At 32.9% G+C, this 23,520-nt stretch overlaps 3 protein-coding genes across 3 annotated transcripts in view; 2 read left to right on the plus strand and 1 right to left on the minus strand.

Moving 5' to 3' along the window:
* Positions 1–431: 431 nt before the first annotated feature.
* Positions 432–12,562, minus strand: LOC123704145. Its single transcript, XM_045652440.1, has 13 exons — positions 12,496–12,562; positions 11,419–11,500; positions 10,885–11,019; positions 9,798–9,910; positions 9,399–9,480; positions 8,892–8,990; positions 8,006–8,140; positions 6,944–7,082; positions 6,570–6,720; positions 5,958–6,029; positions 5,598–5,628; positions 5,378–5,442; positions 432–4,714 (listed from the first exon to the last, which is right to left on the minus strand). Exons 3-13 carry the CDS (start codon positions 10,988–10,990, stop codon positions 578–580), a joined length of 5,130 nt encoding a protein of 1,709 aa, XP_045508396.1. The 5' UTR covers positions 10,991–11,019; positions 11,419–11,500; positions 12,496–12,562; the 3' UTR covers positions 432–577.
* Positions 12,563–13,574: 1,012 nt separating this feature from the next.
* Positions 13,575–21,988, plus strand: LOC123703965 (the record flags this gene model as incomplete). The annotated part of the gene is made up of 4 exons (XM_045652181.1): positions 13,575–13,646; positions 14,020–14,115; positions 14,371–20,329; positions 21,963–21,988. Coding segments are annotated over 4 exons (6,153 nt in total), but the record flags the coding sequence as incomplete, so codon positions are not given.
* Positions 21,117–23,520, plus strand: part of LOC123703923 (CLIP-associating protein) — a 47,559-nt gene continuing 45,155 nt past the window's right edge. Inside the window, exon 1 of the mRNA XM_045652111.1 lies at positions 21,117–21,370. The gene's annotated coding sequence lies outside the window, so the exon portion shown is untranslated. The remainder of the gene's footprint in view (positions 21,371–23,520) is intronic.

The raw sequence follows: 23,520 nt of genomic DNA on the forward strand, positions 1-23,520 counted from the left end.
TTTTTCGTTTATGCTCATTGTGAAATATATCGTCGATCCATTTTAATATTGCGTCTCGCCTGTCTAGTTTTGATTGGTCTTTAAATGTTCTTTGGGATATACATGTTCTTGGGTCGAGTCTTTGAGATACACCTCTTTTAACATCAATATAACTAACACTTGATTCTATTGGCGTATCATTCTGAAGCTGGTTGTGTAGTTGATATAAAATTATCTGTAACAGAAAAATCTAAAATCATTGTTGAGTATAAAATGCTATTCAAAAATCATATAATTTCTAAAGCTTACATTTTTACGACACTCATTTTCAGCGGTGGAGTTAACGGATATCTCAGCTGTAAATAAAAATACATATTAAATCCCTGTGCAAATATAGTAACTGATTTGATTATCACTACAGATATTAAAATAGGAAAAGAATAAGACAAAAATATTGATGGGTATAGTTTTATTGCTCCAATAAATGAGGAAAACACATCACATTGGCCAAAACATATCACAAAACGTATTTCACAACACATATATTTATTTGTATTTGTTTTCACTTTTCAAAATCGGACCTTTAAGATAAACAATTTTATAGAAAGCACGGACATGTAAACATAAGTGGAAGGCAAGAAGGTATATCCGCGTCTATACCATCGCAAGCAAATCGTCGTAATTGTTTCTTGCATCTTAAGAATCGTTCAATACATCTGCATCGAATTTCACTATCATCAGCATTGTCTACATCCAACAACTTTGCAATATCATCTCCCAAACAAAGAATTCGTTTTCTAGGTGTATTTGTAGCTATTGTTCTATAATTTCCATCTTGACTAAAGTGTATATCGCTTACTTCCTCTTGAGCCTGTCCAGAAGTTTGACATTCCACTGATGTTCCTCTTATTGGATCATTCGGTGTCAATCTTGGAGTCGCGCTAAAATCGTCTCTATCTTTAAATATGATGCCTTTGGAGACAGAATGTTGACCTTTCTGATATCTAGCTGGTTGTGGGGTTGCTATGTGTAGTCCACTAGAACCTGCTTCTTGACTTAAACGCTCTTTATTTCCTAATTCACAATGTGGTTTACAGCATTCTAGAACTACACCGCTTCTTTCACTGCTCATTTGTGCGCTTTGATCTACAGTATTGCGATCTATTTTCTTGTTAGAAGGTTTTGGTGTTGGTTTTAATGTTTTATATTGATCAGACGATTGTCTTTCTTTGCGGGGTTGTGAAAGAGAGCGACGTGGCGTTGATGGAGTGGATTGTATTGAATCTTTGCCATTAGTCGACGTCACTGGTATAGTATAACCATCATGTTTATTTTTAAAAGTGGAACTAATCGGTCGTCTATTAGAAAATCCTTGATAAGATAATATATCAGATGCATCGTGAGCTTTGCTTTCATCATGTATTGTTGGTAATGGTGCTTGTGTTTTGTCTCTATGGTTGCCAACAGAGGCTTCTTGAATAAAGCTCGGTGGAGCAGGCGGTATGGAAACAAAACCTTCTTCTTTATCCTTAAATGCACTGGCAGGTTGTCTTCCAGAAAATTCTCTGTATGAAATCTGAGATTCATCATGGCCTTTAAATTTTGAACTTTTCGGTTGCTTTTGGTCGAGACCTTCATGACTATGATCGTCAGATGCATTTCCACGAAAGCTTTCTTGTTGACCAAACGACTGGTTAGGTTTAATTTTAAAAGTCGAACTTAAAGGTTGTCTACCAGAAAACCCTTGGTATGAAATATCAGATTCATCTCGATCTTTGAAAGTTGACTCTTTAGGTCTTCCCTGAGAGAAAGCATCATAATTGATATCTGTTCCACTATGTTGGTGGCCTTCGTTTCTAAGAGCAAGTGAATTTCGGATTTGATTTTGTTCACTAGATGGAGTAATGGGATGAGGTTTTTCTATATAACTAGATGATAATGGTACGTTTGAACGAAAATCGTCGTATGATCCAGGTTCATTGAAAGCAACGCGTTTCGATTGATTCAGTTGATCTCTATTCTTTATTCTATTAACAAGCTGCTCTGCCATGAAATCTTTATTGATGTTTTCACCTTGTAAAGGAGCTTTTTCTAAAAATTTTAGTATTTCATTTCTAATACTTCTTTCTCGTAGATCAGCAGGACTTACACTGTTTTCTAAATCACGTATTTTTTGCGTTAAGTTATCAAGTTTTCTTTTCCATTGTAATATTTCAATAGTGTCGTCTTCATTTAACACTATCGGTAAATCTGTAAACCACTTTTCGATTTCAAATTCCAAAAGTATATTATTGGCTTCTTCTTTAATAGTGTCGTCACCAGGCAAGGGTACTTGATGCAAAGCGTTTAAAATATCTGTTATATACATAGTATAGTTTATGTTCGCTTGGTCTGAATGATTTTTCTTTATTTCATCAATGAGCTCCTTAATTTCTTTTAGTAGCCTTTTTCTGTACACTTCTGATTTAAGAGGGTCTTCGTCTTTGTAGTTTGAATATAAAATAAATTGTTCAACGATCCTCATTATTTCTAATTCTTCTCGAGCTTTAGAATTACTGTCACTAGGTGTATTCAGATCCTGTCTTTGTAGACTATTATCTACATTTCTTATAAGTTCTTGTCTAAACGACCTCGCTAGTTCAGCTTTATTTTGCTCGATCGTATCTATCGTTCTTTTAATTAATTCTACTTTCAATAAGTGCTTCTTGGCTTGAAGTTCAGGCGTTTGTGGTAGACAATTTAATAAATCCTCTACTTCATCGTCTAATACATCCTCAAAATAAAACCTCTCTCTATATATAGATGGATCACATCGAATCTTTGTGAGTGCTTTCCAAATACCATTATGAATTCCCAATCTAGCTTTTTCGGCTAAAGCTTCTTCTTCAGGTGATGATGTTCTTATAGGTATCTTTTGAACCCAATTTTTAACAAATTGTTCATATTCATCATTCAATCGTTCTGTGGATGCTGATGCTGGTGGAACAAGATTTTCATCAGGGCAACACGCCCCGTGACTCTGGTTTTGACTACATGTTTCTTTACCACAAGACCTTGGTGGCGTGCAGGTTGTTTTCGGAGTATTAACTGCGGAATTTTGAATAGTGTCATCTCGATTACTTGTCCCGCCTGTGAATTGTTCAATAGTTTTAAGGTCATTCATATTTCCTATTCTTGGTTGATTATTTGGTATTGTTAGCATTGGAACGGGAATACTACGTATTCTTCTCATCAACTCTGGTGCGTGTTCTCCCGGTTGCAACGTGTCCTCGCCAGCAAGTTTATTTATCCATTTAAATATTTGGTATTTCAAATGTTCTAGCTCAGCTTCATCCGTTCCTCTGCTGCCTGGATTCATTTCCAAATATTTATGTCTATCGATGATATCCCCTGCTAAATCATTCACAACTACTTGTCTAAACCCTCTTTCATTGATTCTTGGTAAAAGTGTTTGGATCGATGTCAACCATTCATTGATTTGTTCACATAGTTGCCTCGTGTATGTTTCCATTAGTGAATTTATGTCTGACTCATTTATCGCACTAATACTGTATTCATTTGCATTAACAGATGTATATGGATTTTGTGACTGTATACTAGGAAGTACAACTAATGCTTCTCCTTTACTTTGCCTTGTTGTATTCGAGTCATCTAAAAATGCCTCTCTTAGATGTTTGATTAAAATATGTACAAAATGCGACGCTTGATGGTCCAAGAAGCCATAATCTATTAAAATATTAATTAAATCATCTCCAAGCAGATCATTATTGGTTGTGTGTATGTTTTCCATGAAAAGCATAACTACATCGACTAATTCTTCTTCTAATTCAAGTAAGGAATGACGACGATACACTAAACCATACTTTCTAATAAATGAAACGAGCTCATCGGAAATAAAAGTCCTAAGTTCATTTTCTGTCGGTGGAATATATCTATGCATTGTAAAGTCATGAAAATTATTGACATTTATTGTTCTTTTATTAACATTTGAATCACGACCAAGGTTTTTAATTCTTTCTATGAGAACATCAGCTAATTTACCCAAATACACATCTCTATTCCCTTTTACATCCACAGGGAATTCATTTAAAAGTCCTATAATATCTTCCTTTATCTTATCTCTTCTATTATGTTCTGGCAAATGGCAAGCAGTGTGTTTCAATTTATCTAGCAAGTCATAAAACAAATATTCCTTTTCTATGGGTCTTCCAAAATAGTTCGCTGGTTTTAGAGGTATAATGCTAAGCCAATCTTGCAATAATACTGCTAAATCGTCTTCATCGATTGCTTTATATGGCTTAACTTGTGTATGAAACACATGAGCTTGTTCTGAATAAGGTTTGAAATCAAAATTATCCAAATCATCAAGAGAATCATTTTCGTGAATTCTAAAGCTTGCACGTTTTGTGGGTGTTTTATTTTTATTCTTCGACACTTTACATGCACATTTTGCTTTACGCAGACCTTTTAGTTTATCTATTTTCTGACCATCATTTACGTGTGTTGTATTATTTATTTCCAATCTAATTTCTTCATCAGATTTACTGCGTCTATTATTTCGTCTTTTACGTTTCCGTAAATTGTTAAAGCTTGATATAGTTTTCAGGTTAATGTTCGTTTGTCTTGTTTGAATAGATTTAGAGGATGGTTCAAAATTGACAAAATCTGTACTTCTAAACGATACTGCACCTGAACTTCGAGCCGCTGATGGTGGTGGTGTTATGGATATTGCTACCTGAAAAAAGCGAAATTATTGGGGAGAGGATTATAAAATAAAAATGTGTGCGTGTACTAGTGTACACACGTAAGAAGTGAAACTTCTTATGACCTTATTTTTCAAAAAATAATTTACTATATGCAACTTTACAGAAATACGTCGAATCACGCGTGGTAGGGATAAGAAAAAGATGGCGCGTAACGGAAAAATGTCACGCGTAACAAAAAAATGTTACACTAAATTTTTTTCCAACCCCGATAAAGAAGTTTCACTTCAATTATAATCTGTAATGTGAATACATAGTACATACATACACTGTACGGTGTATAATTATATTCCAAAGTCTATACAAATTTTCTTTAATAAATGAATTTAAATTGAAATTAGATTTTTTATCAACATAAAAGTTTTTCTATATGTTATGCTATGCTATTTTATAAAATTGAATAAGGTAAGATATGTTCATTTATTACAATAACTATTATACACAAGAATTATTTGACATTTAGAGCTAGCACGCAAGAGCAACTTTTGTCTCCGCAACTATTGTGTCTCTCCCATCAACTCTATGGGGAGTTGCGTCGCTACGTGCGCGCACTTTCTCACTAGCCCATAGAGTTGATGGGAGAGACAAAATAGTTGCGGAGACAAAGTTGCTCTTGCGCGCTAGCTCTAACATACATTCCTCTGTGATGGCTTAGTTTTCGGTGACGTCACCATTTCTCTGGACACCATTTGCACCGCAGCTGAGGAAAAATATAGAAAGGTTTGATAATAAACTACAAAATTTTGAACAGACTTTATTTTATATATTTATTTTACCATTTTTGTATTTTTAACAGTGTTTTTGTTTTTTATAAAGAAAAAAAAATTGGAAAATTATGTGTTTATATATTATTACCTTGTATTTCCATATTCACTGAGTTGCAACTCTGAAAACAGAAATAAATTTTAATTAGATCTAGCAGTGAATATAGACTTACAAGAAACTATAAATAAAGATAAAATAGACATTTATGATTTAGGAGGATATCAATCTTATAAGAAAAAAGAGCGTGTGTGCCGAGTACACGTGTCAGAAGTGAAAGTTCTTTGGCAAGATTCGAAGATACCAAAATCTTCGCCTTACTCCATGACGTGACGGCATTGCCATGACGCGACGGTATTGCCTTGAAATTTTACTCTCAAAGCGCCTTTTTTAAATTAAAATGATAAGATAGTTGAGATGATGAAGGATTAAATAATAAATATAAATTATTACCTTTTGTGCGTGTGTACGTCTCTCTGGTGATGGACTCTCGTGCCTTGGAAGTTTTTCTGGCTGATTATAAGCCTGTAAATAATATAATATTTAAAACAGTAATATTAATTTTAAGCAACACTGTAGAAATATAAACATATGGCACAAATAAAGAAAAGTAAAAATGTAGCTTCTACTCTCTAACTCATATTTCTTGGTAGAGAATCGGTGGTTATTTATAAAAATCTATCCTTATGTCAAATTTTAAAAAACTTCTTTACATGTAAACGTCAAGTTTACAACTTTACATGTACATAAACGTTGAGTTTCAATTGTAAATGTACAAAAACCTTGAGCATACAACTTTACCTGTACAAAAACGTCGAGCTTACATCTTTACATGTACAAAAACGTTGATTTTACAACTTTACATGTACAAAAACGTCGAGCTTACATCTTTACATGTACAAAAACGTCGAGCTTACATCTTTACATGTACAAAAACGTTGATTTTACAACTTTACATGTACATAAACATTGAGGTTATAACTTTACATGTACAAAAACATCGAGTTTATAACTTTACATGTACAAAAACATTGTGTTTACAAATTAACACGTTTAAATACCTACCGCCATACTACGTATGCTTTCTCTGACCACTCTAGTCACATCTTTCAAATATCTGACATCTGTGGTTTTACCGAACGTCCCTCGTCTCCAAGATTCGACTTCAGAATCGAGAGGCTTTTTAGATCTTTCGCGTGTGGGTGATTCTTCTATTCTGGATTTTAAGGAAAATTTATAGGAAGAGATAAATTATATTATGTAGATTCATCATCATTCTGATCTATATTTTTTCTGTAATATATATTTATTTTGATTAAAAAATAAGCGTTTATTTGAACGCGTTTATCTCAGGAACTACTGGTCCGATTAGAAAAATTATTGTGTAAGATAGTATGAAAACATTACAGACACATAGTTAATTAAATCTATAAGGTCACCTTTTATTCCTAAGATTTATATCAGGTTCATGACTTCTATATTGTTTAGAGTTAGTATTTCTCAACGTTTCTAAACAAAATGTGGATGTATCAGATTCGATGGTACGAGTTGGCGATGGAGATTTAGTTTTTGATGTAACTGCAATAGAAGACCGTGATAAATTAAATGAAATCTATACTAATATTATAATGCTGAAGAGTTTGTTTGTTTGAACGCGCTAATCTCGGGAACTACTGGTCCGATTTAAAAAATTCTTTCAGTGTTAGATAGCCCATTTATCGATGAAGGCTATAGGCTATATATCATCACGCTACGACCAACAGGAGTGGAGCCACGGGGGTGAAACCGCGCGGAGCAGCTAGTCTACAAAGGAAAACTTTGTTTGTTTGTTTGATTGTATTGAAAAGGCTCAAACTACTGGACCCATTTTGATGAAATTTGGCACAGACAATTTTTAGACCCTGAGAAAGAATATATGCTACTTTTTATTGAAAAATGTACCACGGGCGAAGCCGGGGCGGACCGCTAGTATTTAATAAAAAGGTTGACGAAAAAATACTCTTCTTAAGATTAGAAGTATTTGCTAAAGATCATGGATACAATAAGCAACTAGATTTACAGTCAAGCTAACAAATGATTGTCCGAAGCGCAAGCTATTGTAAATATTTATACTGCACCAAAAAAACTCTGCCTGTACGTTAATAAGGCAGAGTTTTCTAATGAACGATACAATACACTTTGTACATTACTACCACGAACTAAGGTGCTAATTTCAATAAATGTCTATCCCCATACATGTTGAGGATAGTCATATCTCATACTAAATGTATGGGCGTGCTTAATGTAAAATTTTTGGCTATTTCCCGGTTTATTTTTAATAAGTTATTATTGTCATTTTACTCATTAGGTAAAGAGCTTTCAATACCAGTTTAAAGCTTTTTGATATCTGTAATAGTTACGGAATAATCGCCTGTGCGTGTAATTGCTTACTGCTTAATAATTACTTATTTCATGTCTAGTTGTTTAACGTTAGCTTATTTAAAACATAAAAAAAAACTCACTACTCCGACTCTGAGCATACGATATAAATCTTTCCATAATTTCCGCAGATCTTTCTGGAGACATGTTTGGATATTTGCGGAGAGAGCTTGCGAACGCGTCCGGTTGAACAGACGGTCGGGATGTGAATACTGCACCTGATGTTATAGTTGTTTTCATTTGTGGCATAATAGAAGAGAATAATAAAAAAAGAGTGTGTGTACTTATGTACACGCGTTAGAAGTTATACTTCTTTGGCGTATGGCAAAAATACTAGAATATACAACTTGGACATAGTTATCAATTTTCATACCACCTAGAACTAACTTCATGCTGTTTTTAGGTGTCGGTGTGCGCGCGCATCGTAAAAATTCACTCTCATCATTTTTCTCCATCGCGCCAAAAGAAGTATAACTTCAATAAATTGTAAAAGATAGAAAAATAGTAAAATAAAGGTAGATAAAGGCGCAGACACAGTTAAGACACCGATATAGACATTTTTATATAGATTAGAAAAGAAAGAACGGCACATGACAGATGGAGAAACAAGTTTCATGTTGATAGTAAATTAATTTATTATATGACACTTTCGCAATTATGATGTAGGATATTTTTATATACCTAATATACTAGATTATAAAAATATGATGTTACTAGCTTTCCGCCCGCAGCTTCGCCCGCGTTTTCAAAGAAAAACCAGTTCCCGTAGGATTTCCAGGATAAAACCTATCCTATGTCCTTTCTCGGGTATCAAAATATCTCTATACCAAATTTCATGCAAATTGGTTCAGTATTTAAGGCGTGATTGAATAACAGACAGACAGATAGAGTTACTTTCGCATTTATAATATTAGTATGGATTTATTACAAACCTAAAGAAATAATGTCGTCCACGATGTTATACTATACCTTTATCAGGCCAACATAGACCACCCTTGTAACTGTTAGACTTTGTCGCTTTGTATTTCTCGCAACTGCCGGGTCCACCAATCTCAAAGTTTCCTTGACCTATGATAACAGTAATTTTTCTACTAATTCTAATTAACTTATTGGTAAGTAACAAATTTCGTTACAATTTGGTTGGTCAAAATTTGACCTTCCTAATTTGCTGCATTTTAGTTGACGTATCGCTATGAAACATGCATTTGATAAGTTAGCATTATGATACGGAAACAAAGATATTATATTTATTTAAATCGGAACATGTGGAAAGGAGACTGTAATATTTAAGAGTACTAATTCCCATATTACCTCTAATATAAAGTAACTGTATTAATATCGATTTCTGTGATACTTTCACGTTTGTGGTCGTGCAAGGATGTATACAAGGTCCTCGATATTATGTTATTTATACTATTTACCATATTTATATCCAAGGAGCAAATTAGCACAATTACAATAATAAACACTAATTACCTGGACATAATTCCGCTCTCTGTGGCGGAAATTCCGTGACTTCAGTGTGTGGCGATGTTGGCGTCACGTGGCAGTGCATCATCTGTTAAAGGACATTAAATTATGATGATATTCAATTTTGTGATCTAAATGTATCTGTATTTCAATTTCACTAAATAACATAGTTAAATTTTGGGAATCAACAGACTGTTCAAAGACATAATAGCCGCGTAAGTAAATACTGTTACAGAAATTTAGTACCTACATAAACCTTTGGAAATATAAAAGATAAGAATTATTTTTATATTTCAGTAATAAATACAGACACAGATACAGGAATCAACCCAGAAATAGACACTACACAAACAGACATACAGACATACTTTATAATACAAGAGATTCATCAAACAATTCACTAACCTTATAAGTACTAGCATATCTGCCATCAGTAGCTTGCACCCCGCTCTCCCGTCGCACCACATCCGCGGCACATTGAGAACCCGACGCATTGTTCACATACGTTGGAGGAGGTACTATAGAAATAGTTATAGATAAAGATGCAAATATTATAGACATAGTAAAAGATCTGTGTCTATTTTAAGTAGAAACAGAAACAGACACAGACGCAGAAGCGTATACAGACACAAAAATCGACACACACACCCACATAGTCATCGACACATTAAAGGAAACATACATCGACGCACACATATATCTTAGATTTCAAAACAGACTCAGAAAAAACGAAAACAGTCATAGGCATCGACATAGAAACAGCCTCTGATACACATACATAAACTGACACAGACAAAAAAAGCGAAATAGATCAGATATAAGAACAGACACAGATCAGCCCAACACAAACTTCGACGCAGAGACACAGAATGAAATATACACAGACTAACATTAACACACACCAGACAGGCATAAAAGCTTTTCAAAAACTTATGTGAATAGCTACAAGCTGTTAGTGTTCAATATTGCAGAAGAGAACCAGGTCGATTCGTTGTAAATAGCTGAATAGCATCTTTATAGGACGAATTTTTCAACTGGGCTTGGTAGGCGAAGTCGGAAATTATGAGGAATAACATCGCAGGATCGCGCGAATCTGAGTTTTGACGTGTTTAAAATCAGTATCTGTGTATAGTATCAATTTTAAAGACTGTATTGTTTAATTGAATCTATTTAAGATATGTGTAATAACCAATAGTTATTGTTATGTATTAAGTGAAGTCCCGACGTGTCCCCGTAGTGGGGTAAGGGGGCAGATGCATTATGCATACATCTGTTTCACTGATTGATTTTCTTTATGGACAAGTAGGTGATCAGCCTTCTGTATCCTACCAGACCGAGACATTTTTTTTTCTTCGTCTCCTCGAACCCAGGGCCCCTCGGTTCTACGCTCACGCGACAACCACTGTACCAAGGAGGCGGTCATTGTTATGTACTACTACTACCTATTTAAATTTTAAAATATAATATTATTTTGAATTTAACTATTAGGTACCATCAGGCTGCAATGTATAATGTTTCCCCCCGTCCAACAGAGTGACAGCTAGCGCTGAATCTTTCAGCCCCCTCACGACGGCGATCATACCTTCACCGCACTCCATCAGAATATATGATTTGCTATGGGGATGTGCTGTGGAGCATAGAAAAAATAATAAATACACAAAAAAACTTTATGAAACTTTTAAAATAGTAAAGTCTACAAATAATATTGGAAAAACTAAAGATAAAATTTAGATTCTTTATTGACGCTTATCCCGGTTTGCTATTGGACAAAAAATACAGTTTTATAATTGTAAAATAATCATCTATATTCTATAGAGTATTAATATCGATCAAGTAGAATAAACATTTAATTTAAATCTTAATAAACATGTTTTTTCTATGCTTGTGTTGTTGCCGAACTTATCATAAGGACTGCAGGACCGATTTAATGGAAGTAAATGTGTCTTCATGTGCATTTGTGTAAACCGCGGACCAAAGCTAGTGTGTTAGTTAACAAATAATGCTATAGATACTATAGTTTACTTACGGTCATTTTCATCATACGAGACACGGAGTAACAGGAGTCAGGGCGGTGTCCACCCAGATAGTTAAGGCTGTCAGGTTCAGGCCTAAAAGAAGTTTATTTTGTAAAGAACCCGCGCGGTATTATGAACTACTGGAACGATTTGAAAAATTATTTGACTGGCCGGTTGGCTTGGTTGGTAGTGGCCCTGCCTTCCAAGTCAGAGGTCGTGGGTTCGATTCCCACCCGGGGCAAATATTTGTGTGATGAACATTGTTTGTGCATGTTTGCTCTGTGTCTGGGTGTTAATTATCTATATATGTAAGTATTTATTTAAAATTATAATATATGTATGTATATATAGAAAACAAGTATTGTTCCCAACAAGAAAACAATTAATTAGTTTACCTCTTGTTGTCACACAATTGGACTATTACTGGTGTGCCTTGTAATTGGCGTTTTTATATTATGTAATTTGTATAATTTATCTTAATAACAGCTGTAAGGTGCCTTTTATGAATAAAATAAATAAAATAAAAATAAAATCAGCCATCTGGTTTCCATAACATAAGCGAAAGCTTAGTATGGGATCAGATCGTGCCGTGTGTGAAAATTGTCCCGAAATATTTATTTATTTATTTCAGTGTTAGATAGCCATTCAAGTCAATAAATGTATTGAGGAAGGCTGGAGGCTACATCATAATATCATCATGCTAAGACCAATAGCAGCGGAGTACTGCGGGTAAAAAGCATTCAAAACCGTCCAGTAGGTAGTGTTTCTTGTGAAAGAGTAACCTTCGGCCATTCTCCCATTACGATACGCACAGGCGATTCAAGTATCCTGCAAGTCTCGGAGACTAGTCGCCGCGGAATATCTCACATACATTTGTATGTAGGTACCGGTAGCGTAGTATGTGAGCCTACATACAAATGTATGTGAGATACTCCGCGGCGCGGCGACTTGTGTCCGAGACTTGCAGGATACTTGAATCGCCTGTGCGTATCGTAATGGGAGAATGGCCTTCCTATTCAAAATTCGAATTTTCGAAGGATATCATGAAATTTAGTATCGATCGATACTAAAAAATAATATGTACTTACATTTCCTGCAGGAATTTGAATAAAATTTCAGGAATTTGATTATATAATAGTTTTACAGAAATTTAGAATTTTGTTCCATCAAGGGTTCACTTTAAAATAAAAGTCAATTGTCTATTTGAAAGATCATCGTTTATTCTTTTTCTTTAATCATTCTTTTAATTCTGCTTAAGTTTTAATGTAAAAAATAATGAAATTTAATCTTAAGAAGGGTATAAACTGGTATAAAATAATTATTAAATACAAATTTAATTTGTTTGTTTGTTTTAAATTACGTGTTTTTTTACTGTGTAATTAGATATTTTGTAAAATTTTCAAGAAATATGTGAAGAAATTTGATTTAATTTATTGTGTAATTTCACATTGCAGTTGTCTGCTAAACATGTCAGAATAATTATTATTTACAAACAAACAATAAAATGCAGCATTGTGCACCGTTAACTTCCCTATTAGGTTCTAAATTCTTATTTATAAATTACCAGTGATTAAAATAACGATGTTACTATAATGCATTTTCCTAATAAACAACATAATATTATACTCTTCAACGCATTGCTTTAGCTTCGCTAAAACTATAATCTTGTTGTATTCGCATCAATATTTCTACCAATATGAACGAACAGAAAGATAATGAAATAGTAAATAAAGATTCTATAAATACAGAAGAAACTGCACACGTTTGCAGTGTTAAAGGTTTGTGTTATAACTATTATATCAGATTGTATCCAATATTGGCAATAATTTTACAGGAGAATACGAAAATAGACGAAAATAAATAAAAACTTTACTTATACTGTCGATCGAAAAACTCCAAAACTTCTGCATCGATTTTCATATATTTTCGACAAGGAAATAAATAAATAAAGGCGGATTCTCGAGGAAGGTTTAAATGCATAATAATATTATGTCTTTAAAAACCACGAGTGAAGTTACGTGATTTTGCTAGTATTACCATAATAATTCTACTTATAGATATTGAGGAAATCAACGATGAACCAGAATTAGACATACCCTACCTTCCAGAAGGTCGTTCCACGTTCATAGATGCAGTTCTCTTGGAGACTGAGGATAATCTAAATGATTTCGGTGGTACCATAGATGTGAGATACCTGAAGAGTATCCGAAGCTTTAAGGATAGCATTAAAGCTTGCATTGTGAGTGAAAATGGTGGTTACACAAATGCCAATTAATTTATAGATGAGGATAACGCAGTTAATGAAAAACGTAGTGAATAGGTAGAATTGAATAGTGTTACTTTCTTATTACCAATATTAGTATCCTAAAAATTGGTTAAGGATAAAGATAAATCATGAGATGATGCTGCTTGTGTTAAATCTTAAAAATTATAGTATTCTGCCTCATCTTCGCCTGTAGTACATATTATATTATATCCTATAGCAATCAGGGATCATAATATATATCCAACTGTGAAATAATTTTTAAAATCGGTCCAATTATATCTGAAATTTTAATAAATTATGCCTTTTAGATAATGGTATACATAGATGAATGGTATTTTTATTGCAGTCTTGTTCCGAAAACGAATGTCCAGTTATAAAAGAACGTCTGGACCGTCACTTGATACAGCATCATTCGTCATCCAGTAATCAAAGGGACTCGCAGGTGATAACATAAAAGGTTTTTTTCACTGAAAAAAAACTTGACAGAGTGGAATTTTGTAACACCACGTGAAGGGAAAGTGGTATTAATACTGTAGATGGACAATTTAACTTAATAGTTATTTTATAACGACCTTATTGGGTATTTCTTTGGCTTGATTTAAATTAATTTACTCAACTTTAAGTATGTTATATACATTTTGTTATTATTCTAGTAATGTTTCAGTGGTTTTGAGAACCCAATTTCTTCTCTTTTCAGAGTGGTTCTTCCTCTTATTTAAGCGGAAATTCAAGTTTAACATCAGATGGACAAACCTCTTCAACAGACGCTATAAAAGACACAAGAAAATACAAGAAATTCTTACGTAAAGAAATATTGGAATGGGCTAAAGAGATACCTCGATATCCCGACCAATCCGTGGAGCAGAAAAAAGATAAATTAATAAACAAATTCATTGATAAAGTCTTCGATTTGATCAATGATATTGACAGTAATAATTACAAGATGCTACTACGCAAAAAAGCTGATTCTGTTCTGAATTATTTACCTGGATTAGATAACGAAAAGATGCTTAAAGAAGAATTAAAAGACAATCTTTTATGTAGAATCAATCGGTTGAACAGGAAGTTCATGAAGGTTTCTTACAGAAAGCAAAAATTCCCAGAGAAACCTGAGGTCAGAGAGGCAGCTACAAGTACGCTTATTGATAAACTACTAGATTCTACTAGAATACAGCACATATCCACAAATACTCTACAAGAATATTACAATGAAATCATCGGTTCAGATACACCGTATGATCAAATATATGTTCATGAAAAGAAAGAAACAGTAAATGCTAAAGTACAAGTTCAACAAAGCATAAATAACATCTCCAATGAAGAAGAGAATCTACAGAACGAACAAGAAGAGTTCAAAGAAATCAAATTATTATTCAAACAAAAAGTATTTGATTGGATGAAGAATATCATGGAAAATACGAACTATAAATTTGTTAACACCAATGTCGATAAAAACTTCATTACTAACATTTTGTGGGATCAGTTAAAACAACATATAGTTAAAAATTCGACCGCAAGAAGTGACAAGTTGATTTTAAAAGTTAAAATATTGGAAATGATTGATAATTTACCACTCAGTACTTCTATGATAGATCCTGTCCACCGAGATACAATTGCTGAAGACTTAAATAGTAGACTTCGAAGCATACAAAACTACAATCAAAGCAGCAACACAATTTTAAACTTCAATGTAATAGCAAACAATAAAGAAAATATAAAACATACGGTAAAAAATATCGTTCAAGAGGCTAAATTTGGAGATACAGAGGGTATATCTGACGATATCACATGCATTTTACTCAAGAATTTAAATGATATAAGAATTGGCGAAATAAGACTGGTAAAAGAAGAATTAAATACGTTGATAAATAATGTAACAAATTTATCTGATCTAGAAACGTTTGACCTAGTAAATAACATAATTGAAGCAACTAAAGGTAAAGAAATAAACTATTCTGCTGCACCTTCACCAATCAATATAATAGACTTACCTCCCCTGGTGGGTACTCTATCTGTATTTAAATCTGAACATAAAATTCGAACTAAACATAAAACACCACAAAAGGAAAAGTCTGTGCCAAATGAACTTCTTAAATTAAATTCTTCTGAAATAATTTTTATAAACGAAATAGTCGAAATTATCAACACATGGTTGGATACTTTGCCAAAAGAATTTAAAGATACCGAATTGAAATATGACAATATTAAATATTTAGCTAGAGAAATATACGATCAAATTAAACTAGAAGAAGAAGGTGAAGCTACTGCTTCAGAGAATGAAAAATTTAAATACTTTATAGTACGTAAATGGTTAAACAGATTCGATTTTTTTGAAGATAACAATGACGCTAAACCTCACATTGTTCGTTTATTAAAGGAATTAAAAGATATACCCAAAACATATTTAGAACAACCTAAAGATACTGTTAGAGTATGTTGTGGATCAAAACCTCAATCATATGAACCGGAAATACTTATGAAAAATCTAATACTAAAATACTTAGAATACAATTATTCAGAGGATAATGTTGCAACACGTTATCTATTTTCTCATTTATTAAAATCAGAACTTCCAAATTTGTGTTTGCCATCGAGAAAAGAAGTCTACGACAGCTTAGAGCAATATGTATCCGGGGGTAAACTTTCATTTAAAAAATTAGACAAGGAATTACAATATATAATGATGATATCAGATTTGTTGGACGAAGTACCTCTCCGTGAAAGCTTTACCAACAAACAGCGTATTGAGTTTATAAATAATCTTGCACAAAATATTTACGTGATTGAAAATAATAATGCAAGTCCAAATATAACAGAACTTCAAGTTGTAATAAAGAAACTGATTGAAGAGCTTCCAATTTCGATTATAACCGATTACAATGAGAATATTAATACTATAGTTGATGATATCATCGGAAATATTTTAAAAACTCGATCCTCCAAGCCTTGTTGCCTGTTTGCTAATAGCAATCAAGTTAATCTTCCTATAGATAGTAAAACTTTAAGCGATTTTATTGAATCATTTATACGTGATAATCATACAAGTTTAACAGAAAACGAAACCAAATTAGAAGCGATCTCTTTACGTTTGGTCAGAGAAATCAATAAGTTAATAGTAGAAAAACCAGAGGCATTCGCTACAAGTGAAGTGTATAAAAGATTAGCCAATAAAACATTATTAGGAGACGAAACGGTTCGAAGATTTAGCACTGAATTAAATAATGCTAAAGAAATATCTGATTGGTTAAATAATTTGCCGTTATTGCCCATAGAAAGCGCAAGTGATGCTGACAGTAGGGCTCAAAAAATAGGTGAACTAGTTCACAAAATGTGTGAATACCAAGAGGCTAAGAAAACTGAACCTCAAAATCCTACTATCACTGCTCATTTTAACGAGTATTTAGAAAAATGGTTGCTATCGTTTCCATTTGATTCTCAGAGAGAAATTTTGATTCCAGTTGTAATTCGACAACTATTAAACAGAATAGAAAGAGTGTCGAGAGAAAAAATGAAACAAAAACAGACAATTTCTCAATCTAATACCACAAAAAGTATGGGTTGTAAAACGCCTGGTCCCTGTTGTAGTAAAAGTAGAAATGAAAAGAAACAAGATCCTGCCAAAACTCTAGTCGAAACCATTGAAACGTGGTGTAGTGATTTACCTATTCAAGGCGAGGAGAAGTATGTCAAGGAATTTAAGGAGAATATTGCCACAAAACTTTTTCAAACACTTGGTGATATAAATACAGATCCCGATTTTAATAACAATGCAAATCTTTACACTAGTGTATTAACAAAGGAAATTGATAATTTATTAAAAAGCATCCCAGTTAATCTCAAACTTAAAGAAAATAAAGAAGCTTTAATGAAAGTTTTATTGAAGAAAATTATAGAGAATAGAAAAATTATTAACCAGAAAGTATCAGGTGACCAGTACAAACAGAAACTAGAAGATACTATTTCAATGTCGATTCCAGAACCTAAGTCAGCACTCAATTTCGATCCAGGCTTTGAAATATACAAAGATAGATTAGCGACAATGTTTATTTTGGACAATTTTGATTATAGTCATAATGCAGTGAAGTTAAAATACGAAAAACAGGTGCGTGACAAAATTAATATATATTTTGAGAATGCTCAAAAAAGAACGACTGCGTCACTTACTCGGGACCAATTATACAATGAATTATATAGTACTTTATTCCGAGTGCCAATACCAAATGAAGAATCTATAACAGATGAAGTCGAAGAAATAAAAACGCGTTGCGAAATTGAAATATGGTTTGAAAAATTACCTCTAATAAAACCTGCTGGGTTAAACGAAATACTAGAATGCGACAAAATTCTTACTGTGCTTGCAAAGCGATTACATGAAATCGAAAAATATGAAAATGATCCAGATCAAAACATGCACAAAGAAATCGTAAAATACCTGCGTAAACTGCCTTTAGTACCGGGAAAGGATGTTTTTGTTGATGAGTTTGCTACCGAATTGCAAGCCAGATTAAAATCAACATTTGCAATGAGAAAATGTGTCTCTCAAGTTGATATTACAAAATTTATAGATAAGGTCCAACATCCACACTTAGTTCCTAATTATGAAGCTCATACTCAAACTCCGTTACCCAGATGTTGCCAAGTTCGCCCTTTACAGTCTAAAAAACCAGCAGATACTATAATTGACATGGTAGAATCTTGGTGCAGAGATTTACCGATCCCAGCTCACACACAAGAGGAAAAAGATAATGTTAAATTATTCAAAGACAACATGGTTATTAAAATAATTATCAAAATTAGCGAACTTAATATGAATCCTGAAATATTCAATGATAATAAGTTGTATGATGCTTTATTGGATGATGAATTAGAGAACATTTTTGCTACTATGCCATCTTGCTGTGATTACGTACGGAATAAAAACATTTTAAAACAGAAGTTGATAGAAGCAATTAATTCTGTTAAGCCGTTGATAGCGGAAGAGAATACTCGTTACAAATACAAACAGGAATTAAAAACAGTTGTGAATCATGTTCTGGAAAAACCGGAAAATTTAGATGAACAAAGAACTGCTGTTGTAAATGAGATTAAAAATGATATAGTCGATAACTTTGTTGTATATTATTATTACAAAGACGATATCGATGGTAAACAAATGTATAAATATATGATAAATGAAGCAGTGTCAAAATATATTAAAATTGGAAACCAGGGAGGTACAAGTTATTCTGCTGATACTCTACTTAAAAGTAATCAACTGTTATGTGAAATGAGTAAGGTTCCAGGACCAAATGAGAATGCTCTTATGGATGAGGTTGAAGAAATAAGAATGAAGTACGAGGTAACAGAATTTCTAAACGAGTTGCCATTGAACTTAAATGATGATTCTGCACAAATAAAAAACCAAATTAAATCTACATTAGCAAGGCGTTTAAGCGACTTGGAAAAATCTGGCCACAGCAATGAAATAGAGCAAAAAATGAAGGAAGAAGTTAAGAAATGTGTCAAGAAGATAGACGAGAGAATAGACAATATGCAAATTGAATCATTTATTGAGAAGTTAAGGAATTCAGAACAACTGCGAAAATCTCATCCACCACAGATTTCTTGCAACAATCGGAATATTAACGATGCTACATTTATAACACCTCCAATGTATCATACGTTTCAAACCCCTCTTCCTTATCATTCAGATCCTAGCATGAGTTTAGCTAAAACAAATCCACAAAATATGGCAGATGATCAGTGGATATCTCTCTTGCCAATCACACCTCAGAATTACAACCAAGCTCTTCATATAAATGATCCGCCGTTAACTTTCGGTTCATCTCAAACCGATTTTGAAGATTTTGGTCAAGGGACAAGCTTTAGACCCGTACCATTACCTATACAACAGGGAATGCAAATGCAAAATGACATCAATGCCAATAAATATAGAGGCTATGATCCTTACACACTTCAAGCACCTAACGCTGATATAACACCCGTAAACCCACATAATAACAAACAAAGTCAGCATTACGAAACCCATGACTTCGGAGCTGGAATAAAAATAATGTCAACACCTTTAAATCAAGACGATATGAGAGACGAATCTGTGAATTGTCAAATCTACGGAAGAAGCCAAAATAGATCAGTAAGCCAACAAAGTTATAGACGACAAAACAAACATTCTAGTCAAGTACCCATCCAAGAACAATCGTATGAAAGCCAAAAAATGTGTACTTCACGTCAAAATTCCTTGCAAAACGGTCAAATTGTACCAGGAGTGTCACCTATGAATCCACAAACGAGTAGGTATTACAGATCACTGCAACAGCAATTTGAGCAATATTCCCGACGTCATTTTGAAGACATGAATAAATCGCAACAGTACAATAATACAGGATTGGATCAGAGTTATAGAAACCAATTTTATACTTACCCGCCTGTCATTCCTTTAACGTCTGCTTCGTCAAACAGCCAGGTACCGTCTGTAGCTATACCAGGGTACTTCAGACCGTTTCTACCTCCCACAAGACATCAAAAATCTCCATGTAAACCTTGCAGAAGATCATCCACAGCAATGTTAGATTCAGAACCGTGTCTCAGAAAAATAGTGAAGAGTCAAAAACAAGCGCAGAATCGTATTGAAAACAAATTGGCTGATGATGAAGATTGTGCGTGTACAAGAAAAAGACGTAACTCAAAAACGTGTAGTGTTCACATGAAAAAACATTGCAAGATTTGCAATCATATAAATTATTTGACTACAGTACCCGCGTGTCGGTATCCCGGTTTTTATTATTATTAACTTAGCTATTTTGTTTGGATTAAAGGATGCTGTGAAATATTTGTAATAGGTAGCTGTTACATAATATAAAAAAGAGGCGCCGATAATTTACACATTAATAAAATTTTAATTGACTAAATAGGTAATTTTTCATTTTCTAATAAAAACTGTGATAAAAACTATTACCAAAAACCTTTCTGTTGTTCGTCTGTGTTCATTTTATTTTCTTTGTCTCCAACGCAAAACAAAACCGGAGTTTTTCGTATTCTTTGAGGTGTTTTCTCTGTACTGTAGTCTGTATATTAAACATTAGTTTATAGTTTTAATTGTTATTTATTAATAACTTGAAATGGAACACCTAGAAAAAAATACAATTTTAAAAATTAACGGTATGTCCTTGGTATGTCCTAAAATAATATTTTTCCAAGTGGCGACATCTACTGTAAGGTTTAGTACTATCATCACTAACTGAATTTTCCACTATAATTTTATATATTTTGTATTAGTTGAATTAAAAACTGTTAACATTTTAAAAAGGATAAATTGAAATGTATATTATAAATAATTATAGAAGTTAATTAATTTGGCTGTATGCTTAGTAGCCTTGAACATATTGCGAAAAAATTAAAAAAGTAAGTATGACGCCATGACAGATCACGTGACGTAAATTTTTGTTGGGCATGCGCGAGTACCGAATATTTTCCAAGTGATTTTGAAACGGTGAGATTTTCTCGGAAAGAAAATACGAGTTTAAATTATTTTCCGTGTTATTTATCAGTTTTTATTACAAAAAATTAAAAAGTGATTGTGTTTATGCAAATTTGTGATGTTGGAAAGGTCACATCTTTAGAAGGCAATGTCTCCGATGCTTACTTTTCCTTGAATTACTAATTTACAGTATTTTTTACGGCCCTCATCATCTAATCAGGTAGGATACACGAGATAACCGCATTCCGCAATATTTACTTATCTATTGTTTATGAAATTGGTGACAAATGGTGAGATGGAGAAATTTGACAGTGCTTTGTTAGTCGGATGTCATTTTCGCGTATAAAATTACGCTATCGCTTCACTGTAGCAACAATTACATCTCTGACATTCTAATTTGTTGTGAAATCGCAATAAAAACGGCACAAATATGATCAGTAAAACTGTCAGTAGGTTGGGCTTATCAACTAATGTCCGACGTCAAGTTTTACATACTTAAATATAATGTGTAGGATCATATGCAGGCATCCTCAATTGGAATAGCATGACATCACCGATGTTGGTATAAATAATACATCGTTTAGGGCATTCTAGTACTTGAATGTTAGCCTAAACAAGACCTACAAAGGCTAAGATAGTTTTATATTAGTGCTTTCATATAGACATGGAAGTGGACTACTATTTTCAGTCATGTGTAATTGTGTAATGTTGATTTTTAATATTATTCCTTTTATTTCAGTTCATATTTGTGCGCTTTTAGCTCATTTGACACTATTCCCTTATTTATAACATACATTTCTATTAAACTTCAGATAACTTCACAGTACTTTTCAAGTAATAAATAGGTATTTAATCTACACTATTATTCTAAAGCTGAAGTGTTTGTTTGTTTGTTTGAACATGCTAATCTCAGGAATACTGGTCCGATTTGAAAAATTCTTTCAGTGTTAGATAGCTCATTCATCAGAGAAGGGCATAGGCTATATTAAATCATCATGCTAAGACATGTGAGTCACGCGAGTGAAGCCGCGGGGCACAGCTAGTAAATAATAACTTTACAAAAAAAATCATGTATTACTTAAAAACACTTTATCTTACAAAATATAATATTTTTATAGTTGTACAATTCAAGTATTTAAATGTAACTTATCATTATTGATAACACATGACTTAAAAACAATTACACGAAGAATGTATGTACTCAAAATTGTTATGAAGATAAGTAAGTTATAATTATCATCACTATCTGATCTGCTTAAACACCTTTATCCATACACTTGGTGTATACAAAATATTACAATCTATTCTCATCACTACATACTTAGTATTTAAAACAAAGTCGCTTTCTCTGTCCTTATGTCTCACTACTTAGTATAAAACAAAGTTGCTTTCTCTGTCCCTATGTCCCTTTGTATGCTTAAATCTTTAAAACTACGTGACGGATTTTAATGCAGTTCTTTAATAGATAGAGTGATTCAAGAGGAAGGTTTTAGTATATAATTTATTAGGTTTCAGATAAAGTGGGCGAAGCCGCATGTAGAAAGCTAGTGTAGGTATAATACTTGCACAAAATCTAACTCGAGAACATACTTTACATATTTTTTGAAGTGAAAACTTCTTTAGCGGGGTTGGGTATAAAATCTTAAACTCGCGTCAGGACACGTGGCCTGATCGAAAAAGCGTAAGACTATTTTTTTTTTAGGCCCTTTTATTCCATGCATAAGACGGATACCATTCCAAAATATCAAACATAGAACGTTAATAATCAAGTTTTCACTTCAGCCGGCACTCCCGGAGTGCAACCCGTCTTTTTTTTTTTTCATTTGAATGTTCTTAGATACTTAATAAAAATGACAATTTTGGGGTAAAACTAAGTTTCTTAAGATACTCTGTTGAAATTGATTGAAAGTTTAAGAAGAATGTAGGGTATCCAATTCTCACCATTGTTGTAAATGGAAAGCTATGTGAACCATCATTTTAAGATATATTTATAGTTTTAATTTAATTATTTATTATAGTCATTTGTTTGTAATATTTGCTAGGAATAATGTTGATGCAAATGGTCCATATCACATTTTTGATTAATGCCATTCTCTTAGTATGAAAACTGAAACATTTATTTATTCAACACTTTTTAATTGTCATCACATCGTTTTACCATTTACCAACAGATCGAAAAGCTAAAATTATATACTAAAACTTTATTTGTAAAAAAATTGCATCAAAATCAACTCCATAGTTTTAAGCATACATAAGAATGGATAGACAGGAAGAAGCAATTTAGTTATATATATCTAATGATTATGTTGATATTACTTGTATTTTTGAAAAAAATATTATTTTAATCTATTCATGAAAAAATTATATTTA

The sequence above is a fragment of the Colias croceus genome, chromosome 28 (assembly GCF_905220415.1).
Source record: "Colias croceus chromosome 28, ilColCroc2.1".
Classification (NCBI taxonomy): domain Eukaryota; kingdom Metazoa; phylum Arthropoda; class Insecta; order Lepidoptera; family Pieridae; genus Colias; species Colias croceus.